Source organism: Mustela erminea, chromosome 9 (assembly GCF_009829155.1).
Source record: "Mustela erminea isolate mMusErm1 chromosome 9, mMusErm1.Pri, whole genome shotgun sequence".
Classification (NCBI taxonomy): Eukaryota; Metazoa; Chordata; class Mammalia; order Carnivora; family Mustelidae; genus Mustela; species Mustela erminea.
The window spans coordinates 14,908,992-14,935,366 of record NC_045622.1 but is presented as its reverse complement, the minus strand read 5'-3'; the positions used below and the strand labels follow the sequence as shown (position 1 = coordinate 14,935,366).

The 26,375-nt window shown below is 48.1% G+C and overlaps 3 protein-coding genes across 4 annotated transcripts; 1 reads left to right on the top strand and 2 right to left on the bottom strand.

Moving 5' to 3' along the window:
- The first annotated feature begins 21 nt into the window (after positions 1-21).
- Positions 22-2,178, top strand: RPS25 (ribosomal protein S25). The gene is made up of 5 exons (XM_032357141.1): positions 22-137; positions 351-446; positions 984-1,167; positions 1,814-1,913; positions 2,011-2,178. Exons 1-4 carry the CDS (start codon positions 135-137, stop codon positions 1,906-1,908), a joined length of 378 nt encoding a protein of 125 aa, XP_032213032.1. The 5' UTR covers positions 22-134; the 3' UTR covers positions 1,909-1,913; positions 2,011-2,178.
- On the bottom strand, positions 1,961-8,744 carry CCDC84 (coiled-coil domain containing 84). Of its 2 annotated transcripts, XM_032357136.1 has the most exons (11): positions 8,554-8,744; positions 8,249-8,412; positions 7,544-7,642; positions 5,497-5,563; positions 5,363-5,425; positions 4,973-5,037; positions 4,725-4,830; positions 3,679-3,709; positions 2,486-2,575; positions 2,274-2,406; positions 1,961-2,189 (listed from the first exon to the last, which is right to left on the bottom strand). In XM_032357136.1, exons 1-11 carry the CDS (start codon positions 8,671-8,673, stop codon positions 2,090-2,092), a joined length of 1,038 nt encoding a protein of 345 aa, XP_032213027.1. In that variant the 5' UTR covers positions 8,674-8,744; the 3' UTR covers positions 1,961-2,089. The 2 variants fall into 2 exon arrangements, with proteins under 2 accessions (XP_032213027.1, XP_032213026.1); XM_032357135.1 differs by having other exon boundaries at positions 1,961-2,406.
- An 8,057-nt stretch (positions 8,745-16,801) lies between these two features.
- Positions 16,802-25,377, bottom strand: FOXR1 (forkhead box R1). Its single transcript, XM_032358659.1, has 6 exons — positions 25,237-25,377; positions 19,690-19,764; positions 19,338-19,606; positions 18,857-19,080; positions 17,327-17,565; positions 16,802-16,875 (listed from the first exon to the last, which is right to left on the bottom strand). Exons 1-6 carry the CDS (start codon positions 25,295-25,297, stop codon positions 16,847-16,849), a joined length of 897 nt encoding a protein of 298 aa, XP_032214550.1. The 5' UTR covers positions 25,298-25,377; the 3' UTR covers positions 16,802-16,846.
- Positions 25,378-26,375: the final 998 nt, after the last annotated feature.

Below are 26,375 nucleotides of genomic sequence, written 5' to 3'. Positions count from 1 at the left end.
CGCGGGCTCCGCCCCTTGCCCCGGAAGCGCTCGTTGCGGGTGGAGGTTTCTGGGCCGGTTTGGGAGAGGCGCTTCCTTTTTGTCCGACATCTTAGTGAGGCTGCAGGGGTGGACGCTCCTTTCCCAGCTTCGCTATGGTGAGCTCTCGGGAATGGGGGGCCGGGCTGTTCTGAGAGCCGGGCGGTGCTGGGGCGCAGTTGGGGCGACACCGGACGGAGGGCCTCAGACCCGCCGGGCCGCTTCTTCAAGGTGGGCGGGGGGATTGCTTCACCCATGTGCTCCGGTAGTGGGGTTAGGACGGTGCGGGGCTGCCTTGGGACCTGCCTGCATTCCCCCTTTCTTCTCTACAGCCGCCCAAGGATGACAAGAAGAAGAAGGATGCCGGAAAATCGGCCAAAAAAGACAAAGACCCAGTGAACAAATCTGGGGGCAAGGCCAAAAAGAAGGTAGGCGTGAGCTCCCCCCCTACCTAGGAGTGAGGGTCCGGGGACGTCGGACCCATGTGTCTTGGTAATAAGTGGCGTGTAGGGCAAATGGCTTTTAAGGTTGTGCGGTCTAGAGTCCGATTATTAGAGCTTGTACTCTGCATCACCGTTCTGTTGTTTTGAATAGGGTGGTACACGCTACTTAGAAGTTAACAATATGTAAAGTATTCTGAGGCTTAGTCCATTATATTTTTAGTTGGTATGGTGGGGTTCAGCCTGTATCCGAAAGTCGCATTTTTATTTTTTTCCCCCAGCCTAACGTATCTTTGATGCTGTTAGTGGCAGCTAGAGTTCCTTTTGTTTTGTATCCTGGCTTCGATTATTTGAGTCTTTGTTTGTAGAACTTAGTAAAATCTGAATTTCGTAGGTTTGTATAGGCCAAGAAACAGCCACCCTTGCAGTATAGCAGGACGGCAGTGGAAGAGTTCTCTGACACCGGTTGTTGGGGGGGTGGTGGTGTTTTCTTCAGAAGCACTGATTTTGTCTCTTTGTGAGCAGAAGTGGTCCAAAGGCAAAGTTCGGGACAAGCTGAATAATTTGGTCTTGTTTGACAAAGCGACATATGACAAACTCTGTAAAGAAGTTCCCAACTATAAGCTTATAACTCCAGCTGTTGTCTCTGAGAGACTGAAGATTCGAGGTTCCCTGGCCAGGGCAGCCCTTCAGGAGCTCCTTAGTAAAGGTGAGAGGGGTGTGTTGTACTGGTGTGCTTTTATACGTTAAATTGGCTTGCCTGTATTAACCATCTTAAATGTTTATACTGGAGTTTCGTAAAGTAGGCACAGGCTGACCACTAGCCATAATATTCTAACATGTTACCCCCTTGTGTAGACCCCAGAGCAGGGTTCATGGCCACTTTTGTCCTGTGGACCCCTATGTCCTATTAGTGGAGCTTCAGGATCCCTTGTTTTCAAATAAATTCATTTTATTTAAAGAGTTACAAAAGAAACCCAACATTGAAATATGGTTGTGAAAACAGTAAAGGCTTTGGTAGGAAAGCATTTTTTACTTAAGTATTCTTAAATTTTAGTGGTGATTTAATTACCATGATTTCATATTAATGTAAATGAATGAAAATGTTTTAAGCATCTGTAGTGTTTAATGTGGAAACCGTAATTTTTACGTTAAAGCGCTATGAGGGTAAGCATCCCCATAGCAGGTAATGGGCCCTTCATTTAGGAAGAAAAAATAAAATTAGATCATCACCAAGACATGAGGGATGTTTGCCTTTGTTATTAAACTCGAATGCTCAAATTCAGTATTTTTAGTGTCTGTTAAATATTTCATAGTACTGCATAAAAACCCTACCCTTATTTTTTTCTCTGTAGGACTTATTAAACTGGTTTCAAAGCACAGAGCTCAAGTAATTTACACCAGAAACACCAAGGGTGGAGATGCCCCAGCTGCTGGTGAAGATGCATGAACAAGGTAAGAACGGATGCGGGCTTGTGGTGTAGAAAGTATATACATCCCACTTTTGTATTAGGCTCTAGAGTTCTGATTCTTTTATTTTTCTTTTTTACAGATCCTCCAACTGTACATTTTGGAAAATAAAATTTTATTAAATCAAATAAGTGGGTATGTCTCTTTCCTAAGAAAAGGATTTAGGTATGGGTTTGTTGGCTTGAAAAAGTATCCGGAAACGACTGGCTTTTTTTATGTGACTGTTTGTTCCTTGCTGCAGCTTCTGATTTGAACTGATGTCTGAAAGGAAATGAAAGGTTAGCGGGATAAAGGCTGAAATCTCCAAAGGGATAGTGGGTTGGGGTCCTGGCACTGGATCCACACCTGGATTGCCAGCGGCGTCCGTTATTCCAGACCCGGCCGAAAGAGGGCAGCCAGCCTATACTGGTGCTGGAGCTATGATCAAAGTTGGCCCCAACTCTGTCTGGGGGTAGTTTCTTCAATTTCTGTTTTTCCTCTACAAAGAAAGAGTTTTTAAACGGTTTTGCTTTGAGTAGGAAAATTTAGATAGCCTGTTCTTGAATTTGTTAACTTACTTTCTTTAAGGAATTCTTCATAGGATGGTCCTATTTGTTGGTTTACAGAGCTGTATTCTTCATCCTGGACCATCCAAGGAGGTGTAGCACCTGGAAAAGGCCCATTAAGCAGGAATGAAGGCAGTCCTAAGTTTCAGAGTAGTGTGAAACATGCCCTTGCTATAAACTCTTACCTAATGCTCAAAAGCAAAACCCCACGGGCTGGGGAATTTTTGACCATGGGCTGGTATTTAACAGCTTTGTTGAGGCATAACAGACCTACAACTGCCCAATGGAAAATACACAATTTGAAAAACTTTGAGTGAAACCATCACAGTCAAGATATTAAATATCACCACTATATATTGTTCTGCCCCTTTAAAGGACTTCCCACTCCTCTCTGTACCTTTTCCCAACCCCAGGAAACTATGAATATGCTTCTGTTAATCTAATTTGCAGTTACTAGTTATATACCTTTTTTCAATCTGGCTTCTAATAATTGAGATTCATCTATGCTGCACTTAACAGTACCTTCTTTGTTGAGCACTGCTCTGTTCCTTCATGGAGGCACATTTGGATTCTTTTCAGCTTCAGTTTTGGGGTATTGCAACTAAAGCTGTGACCATCTGGTGTGCAAGCCTTTGTGCAGACATGTTTGCTTTTCTCCTGCAATGTCTGGATCATAATGGTGGGTGTATGTTTAACTTCTTAAATCCCTGAACTGTTTCTCCAATTGGTTGTGCCATTTTACATTCCCACCAGCAGTTTATGAATGTTTCTTCACATACACAGTCTTTAATTTTAGCCACTCTGATCAACCATCTTTCTACATGATTTTACTGAGTTTTGAGAATTCTTCATATATTTGAGATTCAAGTCCTTCATCAGATAGCACTTCATAATCAACCTTATTCTTTAAAAAGGTGATTGGGGGGCACAGTCAGTTCAGTGTCCACCTTTAAAAAAGATTTCAATAAGTGAGCAAGCACGGGGGTCGGGGGGAGAAGAGGGAGAGGATCTTAAGCAGACTTGGTGCTGAGCCTGAAGCCTGAGGTGTAGCTCAATCTCATGACCCCAAGATCAGACCTGAGCTGAAACCAAGAGTTGGATGCTGAACTGACTGCATCACCCAGGTGCCCCCAAGATAATTAACTTTAAAAAAGTAATAAAATAATTGCCTCTTACCATCTGAGAAACACTGCTCTGGGCCTTACCTGAGTGGATGTTACCAACTCCTGGTGTCTCCTGTAGTTGGAAGGGGGGGGGGGGGGGAGAATCCCAGATAAGAAACTGATGACAGTATATTCCCAACTAGAAAAAGGACAAAGCCACGGGTTGGGGGTTGGGGGTGGAAGCACCACAGTGCTACTTCTGTCCCCTGGTTGGTGTTAAATTTTAAAAAGCACAGATAACTGAAAGAGTCCTGTTCCTCAAAAGACTTATGGTCTCAGTAATGAAGATGTCCAAAAATAGAGTGCCTACTAGGTGTTACATTAGCAAAACTCTTTCCTCACAGGACAGTATATATTGTGGGGGGAGAGATTTAAGCATAAATTATACAGGTGACATTTACAGCTTTTTACATGGTCCCATGTACATTTGTAACAGGCAACCTGTTCACAGAAGCCTTCCATGAAAAGGTGACCTTTGAGCTAGGCTGAAGAAAGCTAGGCCTATCATTTTAAGGCAATGGCAGTGACACGTGCAAAAACCACAAGATGCACAGTATGGTTGGAGTGTACAAGACATCAGGTGAGGCAGTGGCTTTCTGTGTTCAGAAAAGGATGACAGGGGGCATAGAAACTTGCAGAAAAGTGTAACACAGGACATCTAGCCAGGAGGTAAAACAGGCCTACTCCTCAACAGGATGTAGGAGATGAAAGAAGAGGAAATAACTCGGCTACAGTTCTGGTAATCTAGAGACAGTAGGGGTTAGCTTCAGGTGACTGGAATGTTTACAAGTGTCCTAAATTGAGCAGAAACGGGGGGTTCTACAGAGGATGACTGTAGGAGTTGGCACTCCTCAGTGGCAGTGGAGGCAAGAGGTGTGGATGAGATCACTGGACGTTGGGGAAAGAGGTCTAAGAACACATTATGTCTCTGTCAAATAAAATCTTTTTAAAAAAACCCAACACACTATGGAGTGGTGCAGCCAAGAGACAAGATCTGGATGGCCAGAATAGGTACAAAACATGTGAGAGATGGATGTCCTGGGAATTGAGGGAGCACTGGCCCTTCCTGACTCGCTTATCCATGGTACCTGATGGCCGATGAATGTCAAAGGTTGTCCTGTCTCCATCCAGTCAAGCTCTGGGGCAGGTGGCAGGTCCAAGTAGGAGGGCTGCTGTGAGGTGGAGGCCACTAGACTGAAAAAGATAAGCAGGAGCCAGGCTGGCAGAGGAGGTCCTTGAGCCATGAGGATAGAGGTGAACTCTTGCCATTTTCCAACCAGAAAGTTACAGAATGCTCTAACAATCCAAACTCAACGAGATTCCTTAGCAATTTTACCTGTTGGTCCCTTTCCAGCTTCCAAGTGCTGAAGAGCCGCCTTCTGGGTCTGGCACTGGCTGAGGCTGAGTTTGATTCAGGAAAAATAAATGTCTTGGATGCTTAAGAGTTTATCTAGGCCATGCTCCCACCCTCCAGTAGGAAACAAATTAGTATACTGACATATGGTACTACCCATTTTGCAAACTTCCTTTTTTCCCCTCCCAGCTCAGCCCACATCGCCACTGACAAGGCCTGCCCCCTGGCAGACAGGTAAGGGAATTCAAGCCGAATAGATGAAGCACGGAGTCCATGAGTTCTAGAAGAGCTGGTAGGTGAAATGCTGGACCTGGGAGAACCAGGGATCAGATGGATTTGGATACTGCTCTGGCTCCTCCGAGGGACACCAACCTCTAAGACAGACCGAACCAGCTCCTGCCGGCTGTGCTCCACCTCACGAATCTGAGCTGCCATCTGTGGGGGAGAGGCTGCTTAGCTTGGTACAAGGCCATGGGGCTGTGTCCTTCAGTGGCCTTTTAACTCACTTCTTTGATCACCTCATCCTCCTTTTCCTCATAGTTATCTAGACCTTTCACCATGGATTTCTTGAATCTGAAAAGAAAAAGGGCAAGTCAGCCAAGAACCTGTCTATGCATGTTATAAAAAATCCTCAGTAGATCATTTTTTCTTCAAATTTTGGATAATTTCAGAATCACAAAAACAAAATAGAACATTTAACACCCATGGACCTTTCACCCAGATTCACTTAAACATTTTGCCATACTGGCTCCACTTCTCTTCTAGCACATATTTCCTTTTTGCAAAATCAAAAATGGGCTTTAGAACATCATGAGACTTAGAGTTGTTATTATCCTACAATACACACAGAAAGGTGTACCAATACTACCAATATCACTATCAACAATAGAACTACTAACCAAAGCTCAGGATTTCTCCTGTTCTTCAGTCCTTAGTAAATATCCTAAGGCTATACAGTTAGAATTTTGAGTTGAAGTTACTTGAATTCTTACTCTTTTATAACTTATCAATTTGATATATAGCTATGATAATCTGTCATTATTTGCAATGAATTTTAGGATTTGCTTTCTGGTCTGATTTTATTTTGTAATTTATTTTTATAAATAGTGTCCCACAGCTCACACTATAGTTACCTAGCCCTTTTTGTTTCAGAGTGGCACTTCTTGGTGGGTGGGCAAGGATCTGGAAAGCTGGCACTCCGGGTTTATTTTCTTCGATATTTAAGTGATAACCTGTCTAAATCTAAAAGTGGCTTGTGGTATCTTTACCAGTCAAAGCAGTCAGACTTGGCTTTGCCTTGTGCATGTGCACGTTAAATGTATAAGGTTCAAAAGTCAAAACTGGGGTGCCTGGGTAGCTCAGCTGGCTAAGCATCTGCCTTCAGCTCAGGTCATGAGCCCAGTGAGCCCAGTATCAGGCTCCTTGCTCAGCAGAGAGTCTGCTTCTCCCTCTCCCACTCCCCCTGCTCATGCTAGCTCTTATACTTTCTCTAAATAAACAGAATCTTAAAAAAAAAAAAAAAAGAAAAAAAGAAAACTAATAAAAAATTCAAAGAGTCTAGGGGCACCTGGGTGGCTCAGTGGGTTAAAGCCTCTGCATTCAGCTCAGGTCATGATCTCAGGGTTCTGGGATCGAGCCCCGCATCGGGCTCTCTGCTTAGTGGGGAGTCTGCTTCCCCCTTTCTCTGCCTGCCTCTTTGCCTACTTGTGATCTCTCTGTCAAATAAATAAATAAAATCTTGAAAAAAAAATCAAGGAGTCTATTCTCATAACTCTCAATTATAACTTTTTCTGCTCAACTATTCTTTATTCCCACCAAACACCGTTTGGAGCTGGGCCAGGGTGTAAGGAGTTAGGCTTTTTGGCCTCAGTTCTCCATCTCCTGCCCAGTTTGAACCACAGATTTGAAGGATTTAGGCATTTCTCACCATTCCCTCATTATTCTTCACACTAAATAGGAAACAATAATAGAGGTCATGAGTTTTTCTGTAACTTTGGTTCTGGGATCCCCTTGGGTTCCATTCCCTATAATCTCAATATTGTCCTAATAAAAGTAGTGCGAGGCTGTCTGTGTCCTTTTCCCGAAGCAGCACTCACACCTGCTCTACGCTGGGCCAGCTGACTACACTCCAGTTTCTCAGGGTCCTTTAGGGGCCAGTTAAAATAGAGTCTAAAACTATTCAAAGTGGGCACTGAATGAGTACCAAGTGCTTGCACACACTATTAAAAAGCCTCTTCTACTCCTAAGGGACCTTAATATTCTCTGTACCACACATTTAAATAATCGATTATAGTGAACTTTTATTATATACTATTCTCTATTTGCTCAATGGACTGTAAACCCCATCCCCCAACTAGAATATAAACTTTTCAAGGACTCTATCATACTTCTTTTGTGTCCAGTATAGTGACTAGAATAATGAGTGCTATGAAGACAATAGATACTTAAAAAGACCCTGTAGAACTTTCCAATTAACAGAGAAAGCTCCAGTACCTGACACAGACCCAGAGAAGTCCCATTCTGTTATTTCAACTTTTATGATCAGTGACTTACCTAGCATAGTCCTGGGGGGAGATCAGAAACTTCTCTTTCATTTGGAACTCAGCCTTGTTCTCCCACCAGAATCTGTTGGTTGCTTTCTTGTGCTCTGGGCTAAGAATGAATGGATAATCTCAATGATAGATTATAGAATATTACTCAGACATCTAGGCATTATATTAAGTAATGCACACTGATATCTGGGTTTCTGCCTCTGGGCAAGGATGACAGAATACTGTTACATCTTCCAGATGTCCAGTCTCCCCTCTTCCAATAAAAATGGGAGAGGGGCACCTGGGTGACTCAGCCGGTTGGGTGACGGCCTTCCGCTCAGGTCATGATCCTGGGGTCCTGGGATCCAGCCCCACATCCGGCTCCCTGCTCAGCACGGAGCCTGCTTCTCCCTCTCCCACTCCCCCTTCTTGTGTTCCCTTTCTCACTGTCTCTCTCTTTCAAATAAATATAATCTTAAAAAAAAAAAAAAAAAAGAAAGAAAGAAAGAAAGAAGGAGAATCTGGGAGGAGATGATGGGAGGTAATCTTCTACCACTAAGACCAAGGCAGTCATAAGCCCTCCACGCGTCAAAGATGCGAGGCTATAAGCTGACTGGATCCAACCACAAAAGCGTTCCTCCTCTCACGCATCCCAAACCACCACCACCCGCCCCCCAACCCACCAGGATGCGAATGTGCTGGAGGCGGCTCCCAGGCCGGATCTCACCTGGCCAGATGCTCTAGCAGCCCCCCGTGCAGCACGGTCAGGTTTCCGTGGCTCAGGTGCTTCCGCACCTCACAGCCGCAGCAAAGGCACCAGCAGCGCCGCTCGTGCTCGGGCACGTAGCGCTCCACCTGGGCGGCGCGGACGGCTTTGCGGGCGGCCTCTACCTGCGGCGGAGAGGGGAGAGGACGGGAGAGGTCAAGCAGGACCCCAGTGGAACCCCCACGTCCCACCCCTCGCGCCCTCCCTGTACTGCCCGCATCCCCCACCCAGGCCGTCCGCGGCCACTTCCCGCCTCCCGTCCGCACCTGGGGCAGGAGCCGCTCCAAAGCTGCCTTCAGCGTCCGCTGGTGCTTGCGACTGTAGACATGTCCGCGACCACAGAAGAAGGTCTGGCGGCACAGGGGGCAACGCTGCGCTGGCGCCATGGGCCCAAGAGCCGGTATCTGCGACGCGCAGCAGCTCTTTCGCTCTCCGGTAACCCCTGACCCCCTCGGGGGCGGGGCGAACCCAGCGCTTCCCCCGCGACCCCCAGCGGCAGGCTGGCGCCACTGCAGACCCATTTGCGGCTGCGCGAGTCCCGCCCCTGGCTCTCTGCCGTCGGGTGCACCCAGCCGACATCAATATTCCCAGATGCTATCCGCCCAGAAAAAGTGGCGGCACCGCTGTGCAGATGCCCGGGAAAGAGCGCGCGCGACAGTTAGGTGCCACTGCAGGACCGCAGACCGCATGCATGTCGGGGCATTGACAAGGACCCGCATTAGACAGTGGAACACATTGTAACTAGTTTTACAGGGTGCTCACTGTGTGGCCAGAGCTTTACATTCACGAGGCACTTAATCCTCACCATAGCCCTACGTGGCTTACTATTATTACCGACATTTTACAGATGGGAAAACTGAGGCACGGCGAGAAAGTAACTGTGGAAGGTTGCACAAGTGCGAAGCATCAGAGGCAGCACCTTTCATGCTCTGCTGTACCAGATGGTGGTAAGGAAGCATGCTGGAAGTGGCCTTCATCTAAGACCTAATCACAGCCATATACCCCAGGGTGTGTGTGTGTGTGTGTGTGTTCTGAGCAGCTATTACTATAAAACTATAAAAGGTGTGTGTGTGTGTGTGTGTGTGTGTGTGTGTGTGTGTTCTGAGCAGCTATTACTATAAAACTATAAAAGGAAGCTATGAAAAGGGTGCAGAGTCATTGCTGAGGGTTAACAGACATTTTTATTCTGTAAGCATGCTCACTCAGTGGAATTTTCATTCTTTACACGCTACTTTTCCTAGAATGAAGAGCCTTCCATCTGTCCTGCTCCCCTAAGCCTTAGGGCTTAAAGTAAATTGCTCCTGGGGCGCCTGGGTGGCTCAGTGGGTTAAGCCGCTGCCTTCGGCTCAGGTCATGATCTCAGGGTCCTGGGATCAAGTCCCGCATCGGGCTCTCTGCTCAGCAGGGAGCCTGCTTCCCTCTCTCTCTCTCTACCTGCCTCTCCATCTACTTGTGATTCCTAACTTTCAAATTAAAAAAAAAAAAAAAAAAAAAAAAAAAACCTTTAAAAAAAAAAAAAAAGTAAATTGCTCCCTACAGGGCTGAAATCTCCAGGCTGTGATCTCTACCCTAGAGTACCCCCAAAAAAGCCTGGGGCCCAGCCCATACCTTACTTATAGGAGGTGCCAGACAGAACTAACAGAGTCCGAACTTCACTTGGATTTGTTACCAGTACTGGTGCATTAACCTGGATGGACTACAATGTCTGTGGGTGTATATACAGTCAACCCTACCTAATTCAGGCCCAGAAAGTAGCCAGACCCCCCTTCAGATCTTGACCTCCTCTTGGAGCCTCCCAGTAGACTCAGGCCTCTGTCAGATGTGACTCATTTTAAAGACCCCACAATGCCTTGACCTCCCATCATTTCCTCGGAAAGTTCAGTCCTGGACCTTAAAAATGCTCCTCTGAATTCAAACTCTGAAGTTGTATTCTGACCACCATCTTCCATCCTCCCATGTGGCCTTAGTTTCCATCTTGCCTTTAACTGCAGGAAGATCTCCATTCCTGAAGATGAGTACTCTTATTCATTCACTCAGAAAACTTTCAGCATCTACCAGCTGCTTTGCTCTGAATTCTCAAAGTGTGGCCTCCAGGTCAGCAGCATCAGCATCTGGAAGCTTGTTAGAAGTGCAAATTCTTGGGCCCCACCACAGACCTACTGAATCAGAAACTCTAGAGTGGGGACCAGCCATCTATAGTTTAATGAGTCCTTCAGGGGATTCTAATGCTTAATCAAATTTGATAATTAGTGGTCTAGGTTTTAGGTCCTCTTGGCTTCACTTTACTCACTGGATCCCACGACTGTTCCCACCACACTCTCATGGCAATCTATTACTTTCCTTGACCGTCCCAGACCTCTCATTTCGTCAAACCCCAAAAGCAGATCAACCCAGACATCTGTTTTCCTCATTTGTTCCTAGGTGCCTAGTGTAGACTACACTACTTCGACTTCCACTAACTTATTACCCCTCTGCAGTTTTGCTTTTGAAACTGTTTCCCTAAAGTTCTGCACCATGGAGTGCTCATTCAGTTGCAACTGAACTTGACTGTGTGAAATGGAATTCAACATCTATTCAACATCTTCCACCTGAGAACATCCCCTATTTTCATCCTCCCAGGGAACACCACCAAGCTAAATCCTGGAGTTTTGGGGAGAGTTATCTTTGATACCGGCTTTCACTCACTCCCCATATCCACCATGTTCAACTTGCCTTACTGGATTATATATTACTGGATATACTCCTAGAGCAAACCTTGTTTCAATTTGTACAATTTTTCTTTTTCTTTTTTTTTTTAAAGATTTTATTTATTCATTTGACAGAGAGAAATCACAAGTAGATGGAGAGGCAGGCAGAGAGAGAGAGAGAGAGGGAAGCAGGCTCCCTGCTGAGCAGAGAGCCCAATGCGGGACTCGATCCCAGGATCCTGAGATCATGACCTGAGCCGAAGGCAGCAGCTTAACCCACTGAGCCACCCAGGCGCCCTGTACAATTTTTCTAAAGGGTTTCCAAATGTGTGGTCTAAGTCAGCTCCATTGATCCTTCAGACTCTGGATTTAGGAAAGTCTCCAAGTGACTTTCTGGATTAATTTAATGCCTCTAAATTAGCATGAGGAAAAATTTTAAATTTCCCAGGATGACTTTCAAAGCCTTTTACAGCATGTTTCCCAAATTCTTTTTGTCTTATCTCCCATCACTTCCCTGACCTCCTCCACCACCTCCTCCAGGCAATATGCTGGAGTACTATGCACTTAGCATCTTCCAGCCCTTGGTTCCCTCTACCTAAAATTTACTTCTTTCCAGCCCTGCCTAATAAATTCTATGATAAAGGATCTGAAATATGAACGAGAATGGAATTTCCATGTGGCTGGTGGCTTTGTCTGGCACATGGTAAGCTCTCAATCATTCACAGGCTCCTGTATCAATGTTATTATTGAATAAATGAAATGTCACCCCTTTTGTGAAGCCTTCTAGAGTTGTCTGCAAGATTTTTTTTTTTTTAAGAGATCTTATTTAGAGCACCTGGGTGGCTCAGTGGGCTAGGCATCTGCCTTTCGCTCAGATCATGGTCCGGGGGCCCTGGGATCGAGCCCCACATCAGCCTCCCTGCTAGGTGGGGAGTCTGCTTCTCCCACTGACCCTTTCTGCTGCTCATGCTCTCTCTCATTCACTCAGGTTCTCTCTCCTTGACAAAATACATAAAATCTTCTAAAAAATAAAGATCTTATTTCTTTATCTATTTATTTGTCAGAGAGAGAGAATGCACAAGCAGGGGGAATGGCAGGCAGAGGGAGAAGCAGTCTCCTGAAAAGCAAGGATCCCAATGAGGGACTTGATCCCAGGATTCTGGTATCATGACCTGAGCCGAAGGCAGATGTTTAACCTACTGAGCCACCCAGGAGCCCTAAAATAATAAAATCTTAAAAAAAAAAAAAAGCGTTAAACTAAAAGTTTTTCTATTGTTAGGCATCACATTTATATATATGAACATGATTTCTGTCACATTTGTAGTCATATCCAACATATTATTTTGCTGGGGTTTTTTTCTCCCCAGAATGTGTTGTGGATACCTGTGTTAGCACACAGACATAATATTAAATACCGTCTATATCCTGATGACTCTCAGATGTATTTACATCTTCAGCTCAGACTTGTCCTCCGAACCCCACACTTAACAGCAGTCATCTACATGATGAAACTGCCCTGATGTCTCACAGAGTCTAAAGATTTTATTTATTTATTTGTCAGAGAGAGAATGAGAGAGCACGAGCAGAGCGAGCGGCAGGCAGAGGGAGAAGCAGGCTCCCCACTGAGCGAGGAACCTGATGTGGGACTCAATCTCAGGACCTGAGCCAAACGCAGGCGCTTAACCCACTGAGCCACTCAGGCATCTCTCAGATTCTAATCAGAACTGCTTGGGGCGCCTGGGTGGCTCAGTGGGTTAAGTGTCTGCCTTCCACTCAGGTCATGATCCCAGGGTCCTGGGATGGAGCCCCGCATCAGGCTCTCTGCTCAGCAGGGAGCCTGCTTCCTCCTCTCTCTCTGCCTGCCTCTCTGCCTACTTGTGATCTCCATCTGTCAAATAAATAAAATATTAAAAAAAAAAAAAAAGAACGGCTCAAACCTGCTCTGCCTACAGGCTTCCCCACCACACTGTTCTCCCCAGTTGCTCAAACCAAAAATCTCAGCCTCACTTCCTCCTACATCCAGCCAGTCCTGTTGACTCACTGATGCCGCCTGCAAGCTGCGTCTCGGATCATCCTGCTTCTCTCCATTTCTTGGGCCGCTGCCCCAGTCCACCTGGGCTAATGCATCGCCTCCTAACAAGTCCTGTTGCTTCCACGTGTGCCCCCCTAGCAGCCACTGCCAATGAGTGGCTAAGCAGAATTTTAAAAATAAGGTGCACCTGGCTGGCTCAGTCAGGCTCCCTGCCCAGTGAAGAGTCTGCTCAAGATTCTCTCTCCCCTTCTACTCTCCCCCCTCTAAAATAAATAAATAAATCTTTAAAAAAAATGGACTTTTCTACCTCCTCTTCAGTCTAAGTATCTGTATCGTTTCCTCTCACAATCACCTAATATTTATTACTATTTCTTATCATTGCACATTAATAGGACTGTTTAATATCTTTTTTTTTCCAAAGATTTTATTTATTTATTTGACAGACAGAGAACACAAGTAGGCAGAGAGACAGGCAGAGAGAGAGGGGAAGCAGGCTCCCCGCTGAGCAGAGAGCCCGATGTAGGGCTCGATCCCAGGACCCTGAGATCATGACCTGAGCCAAAGGCAGAGGCTCAACCCACTGAGCCACCCAGGTGCCCCTATCTTTCTTTTTTTAAGGTTTTATTTATTTATTGGACAGAGAGAGAGATCACAAGTAGGCAGAGAGGCAGGCAGGGGGGCGGGGAGCAAGCTCCCTGACGAGCAGAAAGCCCAATGTGGGACTCGATCCCAGGACCCTAAGACCATGACCTGAGCTGAATGCAGAGGCTTTAACCCACTGAGCCACCCAGACACCCTGTTTAATATCTTTCTATCTAGGCTGAAAATTCTGAGAGAAGGACCATTTTGGGTTTCACTGTATCTTTAGCACCTGGTGTTGTGGGGGCGGTGCTCTGGCTGCACAGCGCTGGGTGGGTCCAGAGTGAAGGACATGAATGACATGGTCCTTCCACCCACTCCCCAGTGGCTATCACACAGAGACTAGCACGCAGGTGGTCTCGGAGGAGAGAATCACAAAGCACTTCCAAGTGCATTAGGGAAAGGCCACTGCTCCAACCAGGCACCTGCCCGGGTCTGTCCTGTCTTTTCCTTGGAACCAGTGATTTTTTCTTTCCATCCTGTTGCTGCTCTTCTGCACCTCCTCAGCCTGCCCCCTGCCTCCTAGGAGCATCAGCAGTGCCCCACAGAGCCCGGCTGGCTTTGGGCACTTCTGGACAAGTAGGGGCTGTTGTTTTCTAGACCTGGGAAGAAGACCCAGTGCTAACTCTTCCTGCGAGAAGCCCTCCCTAACTCCTCCAGACAGAGCTGGTTGTTGTCTTCTCCATGCTTCCAGAGAATATGGAATGTGCCTCTTAGAGAAGTTACTAGTGACCAGTCATAACAAACAGCGTGATCCTACTACCTGACAAACCCTACGCTAGGCTCTGGGGGGCTGGACATAAACACGCGTTGTCCTCACTGGTTGCCGATGTCACTGTGTGTGAGCACATCTGGGCAGGAACTATATTTTACCTGTTGCTTGGTTCAGTGGTTCTCTACCCCACCAGCCTTAACACCCTAGGAATAGAGCAAACGATTTGTAAGACTGTTTTTACCATCTTGGAGTGTTTGGGTGACGTAGTCGGTTGAGCGTCTGACTTGGTTTCGGCTCAGGTCGTGGTCTCAGGGTGTGGGATTCAGCCCGTGACAGGCTCTGTGCTCAGCAGGGAGTCTGCTTGAGATTCTCTCTCCCTCTCCTTCTCCCCCTCCCCTCCACACCCCTCTCTCTCAAATACATACATAAATCTTAAAAAAAAAAAAAAAAAAGACTGCTTTGGGCACCTGGGTGGCTCAGTTGTTAAGCAGCTACCTTCAGCTCAGGTCGTAATCCCAGGGTCCTGGGATCGAGCCCCACATCAGGCTTCCTGCTCAGTGGGAAGTCTGCTTCTCCCTCTCCCTCTCCCCCTGCTTGTGTTCCCTCTCTCTGTCTGTCAAATAAATAAATAATCTTTAAAAAAAACCTGTTTTTACCTCTTGAATCTTACTGATAAAATAATTTACTAACACATGTAATTTTTAAAAGGTGTAATATAACAAAAATAAAGGTAGAGAAATTTATGAAAAAAAGTACATTTCAATAGATAAACGAGATTTGAAAATATGAGATAGTTGGAAATTTGCACATAACTATGGTGAGAAGAGTTTAGATTTAAGAAAGGATATTCAAATGTGTATTGAAAATAATTTTTCTTTGTATTGGCTGCCTTTATATAATAACTAAATATTTGTTTATACATGTAGACTCCCCGTGAGAACAGCAGACATAAACACAGACTCATACAAGCGTGTGGTATCGGTAACTTAAATATCAGAGCAGCTTTGCTGTCAGTGAAGTGATTTTCTGAAATGGCAAACAACTCTTGGTAAACTTCCAAAGAACAAAAAAAACCCACAATTATCCTTCACTTTACAGAATAGTTGCATTCTTGAAAAGTTCAGTATATCTTAAAATGATGCAACAAATACTTTCTGCTTAGCTGTAATACCAAGTTGGTTTCCTGGCTGAACTCCTTGTCTATAGCCCCAGGTATAAGGGTCTGTTCTTCAAGGTCAAAGGCTACCCCTGGGGGGCAAGGGGAGAGCAGGAGAAGGAATGAGCGAGGTCATCCAAATTCAGTATTGTCTTCAAGCACTGTCTGAATGTCTGGGGCTTGGGATACAGCTTTAAACTTTGTTCCTGGGGTGCCCGGGTGGCTCAGTCATGGAGAATCTGCCTTGGCTCAGGGCATGATCCCAAGGTCCTGGGATCAAGCACCTTGTCAGGCTCCCTCCGCAGTGGGGAGTCCGCCTCTCCCTCTCTCTCTCTCTCCTCCTCCCTCCTCCTGGCTTGTGTGCTCTCTCTCACTCTCCTCTCTCTAATAAATAACATCTTTAAAAAAACCCAAAACCAAAACAAACAACAACGACAAAATACCCTTTTTCCTTTCTCACTCAGCCCACGAGGCTTCTCTGTATTCCCCTCCGACCTGAGGCTGGCACCTGGCCCTACCCTGGACGCCAGCTCCTGCCACCAGGAAAGCACAGCAGCCTGGCTGGGATCTGAAGCCGCTGAGAACTCAATCCACGGGTGCTCTGGCTTCTGCAGGGCGTGGTGGAGAGGAACAGCAAGGGGGATGGGCCCGAATCTTGGCTCCAAGTTCCCACCCCTTGCTCAAAACAGTTAAATGGACCCTTGGGTGGCTCAGTGGGCTAAGCATCTGCCTTCAGTTCCAGGCGTGATCCCAGAGGCCTGGGATGGAGCCTCATGTCAGGCTCTCTGCTCCACAGGGTCCGGGGAGCCTGCTTCTCCCTCTGCCTGCCACTACCTCCTGCTTGTGTGCTCTCTCTGTCAAATAAGTAAGTAAAATCTTGAAAGGTTTGCCCTTCTCACTGCTCCTTCTTGGCCTGCTAGGAGGGTCTGTCTTTCCTTCAACTGCCCCACAGTGATGTCTTTCCTTAGGCTTCTTTCCACTGTTCCCAGTTGATTACAACCCCTCCTGTGAGTGGTAGGCTGCTCTGAGCTGGCATCTCCCAAGACTGTCCTCATAATCCAGAAAAATGGGAACAGCTCCAGGATCCTGAAGGGGGTTGAGTGTTTTCTTCCTTTGGGTAAAGCAGGACGTGGGCTCCCTCTGCGGGACACCAGGCCAATGGTATCCACTTCCAGCCTCAGAGCCGACCTCCACCTCCACCCTGTCCCCAGCCCCAGAGACAACACACACACACACACACACACACACACACACACACACACACACACACACACACCAGGCTGTTGCAGGTAACTTTAATACGGGATGGGCTGACTCCTGCTTCTTGGAGTTAAAGGTCAAAGAGGAAGGGCATCACATCTGTAAGAAAAAAAAGAGTCAACAGAATCTATCCGCCCTTTGCAACTGCTGTTCCCTCAGCACAGATCATGTCACGGCAGATAATCTACTTCTTCCTCAAGGCCCAAAGGCCACTAGGTCTCCAGAAAAAGAAAAAGCCTCTTTTGCACATAACTGCTCAGAGCCCGCTTCTCTCACTGTGTGGTCACCATTTCCACGGGCTATGAGGTCAACTGCACCTCAGTTGTTTCTCTGTCCTCCCTCTGGACTGCCAGGACATGCCTGTGTGGGGTGGGGTCCCATCTCGGGCAGGCACTACCCCAGGGTCTCAGGCCACTGGCATCTTCTTCCCTTCCCACAGGAGGTGCCCCCCCCCAATAGTGTGAACCAGGCTCCCTCCCTGCACACTCAGCTTTGCGTCCGGACGGTCGGGTCCCCTGCCCTGGGTCCCTGGCGTGACAGGGCCTCTCACCTGGCTGGCTCATGCACTGCTGGATACTCTCCAGGCGCGTGGAGACCAGGGCGCGGGCCTCCTCAGCAAAGCGGCGGTGACCCTCCTCGGTCAGCTTCCAGAGGCAGGAGCGGGGCCGCGTGCTGGCTCCGACCTGCATGCTGACCGGCACTTTCTCAAAGCTGTCTCGGAAACAGAGGTTGTGACGGACGGTATTCTTCCAGCCTTCCGGAGCCGTCCGGAAAAAGGGGAAATGTTGTCTGTGGACAGGGAGGAATGGTCAGGAAGGGCCCAGTTCCTGGGGGAGAGGCCCTGTCTTGAGACTCCTGTTCTCCCCCAGGGGCCAGGAGCCCCAGCCCCTCTCTCACGGGGGGAGAATGGCAAGCCGGCCTCGAAGACCAGCTCTTTGCTGACGGAACACATGGCAAAACCCGACCTGGTGTGCTGCTTGTCCAAACCCTCATCTTTTAAACCCAGTTTATTGCTCGCATTCCCAGGCTCATTTTCCTCCTTCCCTCTGAGGGCTCAGGACTGAGACTTGCAACGCGAACAGAAGAGAATCAGGCCCATCAGCTCCTGTGAGAGGAATCCAGGTCAAGGAAGGACACCACTGGTGGATTAATATTCCAAGACTCGCCCGCTAGAGGGAAAAGGTCGGGGAAGCTCCTCACACTCCTGTGTACACGACTCTCAAAGCTAAATGTGATTCAACTGGGCTCCCCTGGGGGTGTGTGGGGCAATGGCCGGCAGGCCAGCCCAAAGGGAAAGCTTGCGAGACGCTGTTGGGGAAAACAGACTTTCTACTGGAAAATTCCTGACAGGAAGGATAGGAGAACTTCTGACCCAGGTGAAATTATTTTTTAAAGAACTAAGGTATAGGGGTACCTGGGTGGCTCAGTAGGTAAGCATCTGCCTCTGGCTCGGGTCATGATCCCAGGGTCCTGGGATCAAGCCCCATGTCAGGCTCCCTGCTTCTCCCTTTCCCTCTGCTGTTCCCCTGCTTGTGCTCCCTCTCCCTCTCAAATAAAGAGATAAATAAAATCTTAAAACAAAACAAAACAAAAAACAAAAAACAAACAAAAAAAAACACAAAAAGTTGGGGGTGCCTGGGTGGCTCAGTGGATTAAAGCCTCTGCCTTTGGCTCGGGTCATGATCCCATGGTCCTGGGATGGAGCTGCACATCAAGTTCTCTGCTTGGCAGGGAACCTGCTCTCCCCGCCCCCGCGCCCCCCCCCCCCTTGTAATCCCTGTCTCAAATAAATAAATAAAATCTTTAAAAACAAAACAAAAAAAACAATAAAAAAAAACCAGGTGGATTTTTTAGATGTGAAAGAGAGTGGATGTGGATATCTTCCCGCACACAGGTTACGTGGACACACATCTGGGGACAACCCGAAGCAATGCCTGGGAAAGGTGGCCTGGGAACACACTTATCCTTTCAGACCCACATGGGAAGCCAAGGCAGCAGCCCAGGACCATGGGCAAATCGCAAAGTATCAGGCCAGGGTCCCTGCCCTCCCCCCTCATAGGTCCCCCCCGGGGGCACATACCGAGTGAAACTGTAGATCTGTTGCACGTTGAGGCCACAGGGGGAACTGTTTCTTAATGCCAGTGCAATTAGGTGGAAGTAATTGAGGGGGGGCCGGGACCAGAGCCTCCCCTCCTGGCTGTTGGCTTGCCGGAGCCTCCGACTCTGGAGGGGGGCCCTTTTGTGAGGGGGCGGGAGAGCCACAGAGGAGCGGTCATCCTGGTCCTCAGCCTCCTCTTCTGTGAGCTAGAGGAGCACAGAGTAGGAACTGGTCCTAACTCCACGGCCTCTGCTCCGGGGGGAGTGGGGGTGGGGTGCAGTGGCAGGGAGCAGGGTGGTCTAGGGCCACCTGTCTGGGCTTCTCCCCAACCCAAGGGGGGGACGGCTGATTTCTGAACCCATTAACCCTTGGTTATCCCTAAGCAAACACCTCTCCACTGTATCATCCCGAAGCCGCCCTGCCTATAGCCCCAAGTCCTGCCCACGGGCCCAGAAATTCCTACCTCCCAGGTGCTGGGGGAAGAGGCAAACCGCTTCCGCTTCCGAGGGGGAGACTGCTCGCTGGAAGAAGGCAGCGACTCTGACTCCAAGGCTGCGGCCTCCGAGGAGCAGCTGGCGTTGGCGAAGTCTTGCTCTTTGGGGGGCAGCTGAGGGGAGGGGAGTGTGCTTGGCAGATGCTCCCTCTGGCGAGGTTCTGGGACCTCCAGCTTTCCAGGGGGAAACACGATGTTGGGGTTTACCCACATCCACAGGTTGGGCTCAAGGGCTGGGCCTGTGTGGAGAGAAGGAGGTTGTGCGCCACAGCTCGCTGGCTCTGGGAGCTGGCCCAAGCAGAACTCACTGCCCCCTACTCACCATCGTCATCAGGGCTGGCTGTTTTGTTCACGGGTTCTTTTGGTGGCTCAACTATTCGGAGTCTATATCTGGCAACTGACAGAAAGATAGAAGAGGGTCGAAACGTCCTAGGATTTCCACTGCGGCCCCAGGATCCTGGGCCTGGAAGTTTCTCTGGGAGATAGCTGTGGGCTCTCCCCAGGGCATGAGGACACCAAATTTGACCTCTCTGACCTTCTCATTCTCCTCACTCCACACACCCTGTGCCCCGAGAGAGCTCATGGATGCCTATGACTTCAGCCACCATCTCTCAATTCAGGGCTTCCAAATCTTGACCTCTAGCCAATAGACGGCTCTGCTTGCCCATCAACAGAACTGCCTATGGGAGGTCTTTATCGGAACAAGCTATAGGCACTTTGAACTCAACATTTCTAAAACCAAACTCCATCTTCCTGCTCTTCTTCCTGTGTACCTTGTCTCAGCAAGTGGCACTGCCACCTACCCAGTCCTTCAGGCCAGAAACGTGCAAGTGTTCTTGACTTCTGATCTCTTCTTTCCAGTCTAGCCACACCCAGGCAATCCCCAAGTCCAGGAGCACCTGAATGGCGTTTATGTTTCTCTGCTGCTCTATCTTTAATCCCACGGCAGCTGGAGCATCTTCCTAAAATATCAATCCAATCTTGTCACCCTTCTACTTAAAAAGTTTCTGATGGCTTTCCATGAGGGCCAAATTGAAGTTCCTTTTTTTTTTTTTAAAGATTTTATTTTCTTATTTGACAGAGAGAGAGATCACAAGTAGGCAGAGAGGCAGGGGGTGGGGGGAACAGGCTCCCTGCCGAGCAGAGAGCCTGATGCAGGGCTCGATCCCAGGACCCTGGGATCATGACCTGAGCCGAAGACAGAGGCCTAAGCCACTGAGCCACCCAGGCGCCCCTCATGTCTTCATTTATTCAGAACTCTTATGTCCTTAAATAGTGATTGCATCTTTCCCATGAAGGTCTAGTTCATTCTTTGATGGGTTAACTCTTAGATACTTTATAATTTTGATTGTTACTGCAATATAATATAATATGTTATATTATGATATAATATAATTTTAATTATAATATAATTTTTATTATTTATTATTATTATATTTTCCAGTTTCTTCAGGCTGCTATGGAGGAACAGTGTTTATTAGTATGTTGTTCTTATTACCAGCAAACTTGCTGGGCCCTTATTGGTTCTAATAATTTGCATATTTCTATCTTAACATTCTTTTTTTCTATAAATAATAGTAGTTTCATCTTTTTCTTTCTTTCTTTTTCTACTTTTTCCTCTTTTCAGGATGCCTGGGTGGCTCAGTTGGTTAAGCATCTGCCTTTGGCTCAGGTCATGAACCCAGGGTCCTGGAATCGAGTTCTGCATTGGGCTCCTTCCTCAGTAGGGAACCTGCTCCTCCCTCTGCCTGTTGCTCCCCTTGCTTGAACTCACTCTCTTTCTCTCTCTCTATTTTTTTTTTTAAAAGATTTTATCTGTTTGACAGAGAGAGAGATTACAAGTAGGTGCAGAGGCAGGCATATAGAAAGGGAGAAGCAGGCTCCCTGCTGAGCAGAGAGCCCAACGTGGGGCTCAATCCCAGGACCCTGGAATCATGACCCGAGCTGAAGGCAGAGGTTTCAACCCACTGAGCCACCAAGGTGCCCCACTCACTCTCTTTCTCACTCTCACAAATGAATAAAAATCTTAAAAAAAAAAAAAAGAAAGAAAGAAACACCTGTACTTTTTCCTCTTTCCAAATACTATGTTGAACATTATTAGTAATGTAATGGGAATCCTTTCTAATTATTGAGTTCTCCAATAAGTATAACCTCATTTTCCAGATAAAAACCTAGATTCAACTGCCATATGACGACACTCATTGGACCTGGGGCGGGGCAGGGAGAGATGGAAATAGTTCCCCCTAATCCCGAGGAGCCAGCATAGTGCTGAGCCCATAGCTCTAATACACACTTGATGTGCTTCTAGCCTGCCACGTATTCATCCATCCAGTTAAGCTGAGCTCCTCCCATTTGCCCGGCAGTGAACAAGACAGACCTGGAGATAGGCCTTAAGCAAAGTAATTATGATAAAATGTGTGTTATGAGTGTTTGGACAGGCAGTCAGAGAAGGCCTATTTTACAAAGATGTTTAAACAGAAACAGGATGGGGGCACCTGGATGGTTCAGTCGGGGGAGCATCCAACCTCGTGATTTTGGCTCAGATCATGATCTCATGGGTCAAGGGAAGGAGGCGCACATCAGGCTCGGTGCTCAGCGGGGGGTCTGCTTGAGGTTCTCTTCCTTCCCCCTCTGCCCCTTCCCCCACTCACTCACACTCCCCCTCTCTCAAATAAGTAAATCTTTTAAAAAACCAGAAACATGATGGGTAACTGCCATTAACTAGGGCAGGAGGAAGAGGAAAGAGTGTTTCTGGCAAAGATAACGGCTTGTGGGAAGGCCTGGGATCTCGAGTGTGGTGTGTTGGAGATGAGGAGAGAGCCTGGGAGGAATGACGACACTGATGAGGAGCTAGGGCCTTGCAGACTATCTCAAGGAACTTCAGTTTGGGGGCACCTGGATGGCTCAGTGGGTTAAAGCCTCTGCCTTCGGCTCGGGTCATGATCCCAGGGTCCTGGGCTCTCTGCTCGGTGGAAAGCCTGCTTCCTCCTTTCTGCCTGCCTCTCTGCCTACTTGTGATCTCTGTCTGTCAAATAAATAAATAAAATCTTCTTCTTCTTTTTTTTTTTTTTAAAGATTTTATTTATTTATTTGAGAGAGAGAGAGACAGTGAGAGAGAGCATGAGCGAGGAGAAGGTCAGAGGGAGAAGCAGACTCCCCATGGAGCTGGGAGCCTGATGCGGGACTCGATCCCGGGACTCCGGGATCATGACCTGAGCTGAAGGCAGTCGTCTAACCAACTGAGCCACCCAGGCGTCCCAAATAAATAAAATCTTAAAAAAAAAAAATCTGTCCTACCAGAAGTTTCCTCTGTCTCAGTATGAGGCCACTCCATCCTTTTACTTAACCAGCCAAAACTTTGGAGGAATCATGTTCTAATCTCTCTTTCTTATACTATGCCTTCTCTGCCACCACCCTGACCCTCCAGCCTACTACCAGCTCTTGTCTGGACTACAGTAGTAGCCTAGTCTACTGGCTTCTTATCTCCACATTCAACACATCAGCCACAGTGATATAGATCATGCAGGATCAGTTACATAATTTGCAGGGCCCAGTGCAAAATGAAGTGTTCTTTGTTCAAAAATTAAAAATCTGGGGTGCCTGGGTGGCTCAGTGGGTTAAGGCCTCTGCCTTCGGCTGAGGTCGTGGTCCTGGGGTCGAGCCCCACATCGGGCTCTCTGCTCGGCGGGGAGCCTGCTTCCCTCTCTCTCTCTCTGCTGCCTTTCTTGCCTACTTGTGATCTCTGTCAAATAAATAAATAAAATCTTTAAAAAAAAATAGAATAAAAAAATTAAAAATCTTAAGACACTGAAAGCAGAGCATCAAACCAAGTACCAGCCACCTACGCAACTACACGGGTCACACCCTCGGGAATCACTGTCACTCCTTTGCTCAGAACCTTTCAACCATGCTACAACTTATTCAAAGTCAACCCTACAGTCCTTAAAGTGGCACATGGGCTCTTCCAGATCTTTGTTCCACATCCTGTGAACTGCCCTCTGTATATGACTCTGATACAGCTTCACTGGTCTCTTTCCTGTGCCTCAAACACCCCAGGAATATTGCCTCCTTAGGACTTTTGTCCTGACTATTTCTTCTGCCTGAGAAACTTTTCTTCTAAATATCCTTTTGGCTCACTGTCTTACCTTCTTCAACCCTCTGCTCCAATATTATGTTCTCAAGAAAGCCCAACCTGATGACCCTACTTAAAACTGTGGCTGCCACCACCTCAACCCACAGCCACCACCATTTCCGAGCCCTCTTACTGTGTCCTTTTTCCCCATCTTAGTTGTCACTTTATACCATACTATATATTTTTTATGTGGATTGTCTGTCTGCCCCCAGTAGAATGTAAGCTTCATTTAGACTTGTCTGTTTCACTCATTATGTATTACCAGTGTCTAGAACATCGCCTGGCAAATTGGAGGTGCTCAATAAATATTTCTTACTCAGGGGCGCCTGGGTGGCTCCCTGGGTTAAAGCCTCTGCCTTCAGCTCAGGTCATGATCCCAGGGTCCTGGGATCGTGCCCCACATTGGGCTCTCTGCTCAGCAAGGAGTCTGCTTCCCCCCCCCCCCCACCTGCCTCTCTGCCTGCTTGTGATCTCTAATAAATAAATAAAAATCTTTAAATATTTCTTACTCAACAAAAACTTTGGAATTCATTAGCATTACTTAAGGAGGCAGAGAGCTGGAGACAATATAAGTCTTCATTAGCAAGGAGAACTAAAATGCAAAAGGTAGCATACACAGATGGTAGAATACCACCCAGCCATCAGAAATAAGGAACCACATCTTCATTCAGCAACCAGAATAGCTCTCAAAAACATTTGAGTAAACAGGGGCGCCTGGATGGCTCAGTTGGTTAAGCGACTGCCTTCAGCTCAGGTCATGATCCTGGAGTCCCAGTATCAAGTCCCACCTCAGGCACCCTGCTCAGCACAGAGTCTGCTTCTCCCTCTGACCCTCCTCCCTCTAGTGCTCTCTCTCGCTCAAATAAATAAAATCTTAAAAAAATAATAACAATAGTGCGAGTAGGCCAAGAAAAAAAAAAAAGAGAGAATAAGCATTTAGTAAATTAAGGTCATCTCTACACAGAAAATAACGTTAAATAGTTCTCAAAGATACACCTATCTAAAGATATTAAAACAATTAGGGTAGATACAGGGGAGTGTGGGAGGTGACGGAAGGTGGGGTGAGGGCGTGGGGGGTGCACTGAAGGGGGACAGTGGACTAATCCAAGCACCTTGCCCGAACAGATGGCAATAATGTACCACAAACTAGGAGGTGATACCTCCACTCTCTGCCCCTGAGGTCCCAAGAAAAGTCCTCTTTTTAAAGACCCTGAGGTCAACCATTCGTTCAGCAAATACTGAGCGCCTCTAGGTGTCAGCCAATGTACTAAAAGGGGGGCTACAGCCTGGAACAAAACTGTTAACTTTTTAAAAAACAGAACAACGAGGGAAATGTGTGGTGTGCCAAATGGCGGTAGGCGCCATGGGAAAAGGGCCGCCGTGAGGCCTAGAAGGTTCTGGGACTGGGTGGAGGTGGCAGGCGGCAGGCTGGCGAATGGATGCCCGGGTGGGACCCACTGCCCGAAGAGGGGGTTCTCCGTGGAGGCCTCCTTGCCCGAGGTGGGGTGAGGTGGGGTGGGGTGGGGTGGGGCGGGGAAGGGGCGGGGAGGAGGCGCGGGCTCAGCGGAGGGGCGAGGGCCCGCAAAACCGCACCGGGCTCCAGGTTGGCCCGCGGGACAAGAGGTGGGGGCGGGGGGGTCTGGGGGCGGGGGGGGGGGCGGGGGCGAGTGCCCCTGCGCCCCGCGAGGACACCCGGGCCGCCCGCCGCGCCCCTCCCCCACGGCCCGGCGCACTCACGGTTCTGCTCCGCCGGGGGCAGGTGCGCGGTGGTGAAGGCCAGAAAGGACTCATTGCCCATGTCCCAGTCCAGCAAGCCCGGGACCTGGCCATGGAGGCTGGCCCAGAGGTCGTGGTGTTGGAGTTTCAGGTCCACCTTCAGAGAGAGGAGAGGTCGCCCGGCAGGGGGTGGGATACTGGAGACACTGAGGCTGAGGCCTCGTCCCACTTCCTCAAAGCCCGGGCTCGGATCCGGTTAGTTGGCGCCGGCTCAGGTGTGGAGAGTCCTCAATTTGACGCCTTTAATCGCCTCTGGCCTGCACCGGCTGCTCTCTGCGACCTCGCTCTTCAACTCCTACACTTTCGTTTGGGGGCTTGGGGGTCCTGAAGGGAGGGATCCCGGGCCGTCTTCCCGCTCTGCATTTGCACGGAGCTCTTCCTGTGTTTGGTAAGTTTCCCTACCACCACCCCTGATGAACCATCCCGGCATCGCATCAATAGTTACTTTTAGAGGTTCTGATAGATTCTGCGGCTTATCCAAGATCTCACCCATAGTACTTGGTGGAGATAGGATTGGAAGGTGGGGTTTTCTTGGGTTTTTTTGGGGGGGGGGAAGGGGGTTGAGATTTTATTTAGGGGCGCCTGGGTGGCTTAGAGGTTAAGGATGTGCCTTTGGCTTGGGTCATGATCCCAGGGTCCTGGGACCACGGGCTCCCTGACCAGCCGGGAGTCTATTTCTCCCCCTACTTCTCCCCTCCCTCCCCCACTCCATCCCTGTGCTCGCGTGCTCTCTCTTTCTCTCTCTCTCAAATTAATAAGATCTTTTAAAAAATAAATTTAAAAATAAAGATTTTATTTATTTGTCAGAGAGAAAGAGAGCACAAGCAGGAGGAGCTGCAGGCAGAGGAAGAAGCAAGCTCCCCACTGAGCAAGGAGCCCCATGTCGGACACCATCCCAGGAGCCTGGGATCATGACCTGAGCCACCCAGGAGTCCCAGGTGGGTGTTTTGTTTTGTTGGTTTTAAAAGATTTTATTTATTTGAGAGAGAGAGAGAGAAGAAGAGAGAGCGAGCGAGAGCGCCAGCGCACAGGGTGTGGGGACCGAGACAGAGGGAGAAGCAGACTCCCTGCAGAGCAGGGACCCCCAAGGCAGGACTCCA

Bases quoted from the DNA above. Each gene is read 5' to 3' on its own strand.
- RPS25 (XM_032357141.1), top strand. The intron at 447-983 runs GTAGGCGTGAGC...CTTTGTGAGCAG, and splicing joins GGGGCAAGGCCAAAAAGAAG to AAGTGGTCCAAAGGCAAAGT. The intron at 1,168-1,813 runs GTGAGAGGGGTG...TTTTCTCTGTAG, and splicing joins TCAGGAGCTCCTTAGTAAAG to GACTTATTAAACTGGTTTCA.
- CCDC84 (XM_032357135.1), bottom strand. From the start codon at position 8,673: ATGGCGCCAGCGCAGCGTTGCCCCCTGTGCCGCCAGACCTTCTTCTGT. The intron at 4,831-4,972 runs GTAAAATTGCTA...TATCTTTTTCAG, and splicing joins AGCTGGAAAGGGACCAACAG to TCTAGTGGCCTCCACCTCAC. The intron at 2,407-2,485 runs GTAAGTTAACAA...CTTTCTTTGTAG, and splicing joins TGAAGAATTCCTTAAAGAAA to AGGAAAAACAGAAATTGAAG.
- FOXR1 (XM_032358659.1), bottom strand. From the start codon at position 25,297: ATGGGCAATGAGTCCTTTCTGGCCTTCACCACCGCGCACCTGCCCCCG. The intron at 19,081-19,337 runs GTAGGAATTTCT...GTGCTCCTCTAG, and splicing joins CTTCCCCCAGCACCTGGGAG to CTCACAGAAGAGGAGGCTGA. The intron at 17,566-18,856 runs GTATGTGCCCCC...CCCTGTCCACAG, and splicing joins CAGATCTACAGTTTCACTCG to ACAACATTTCCCCTTTTTCC.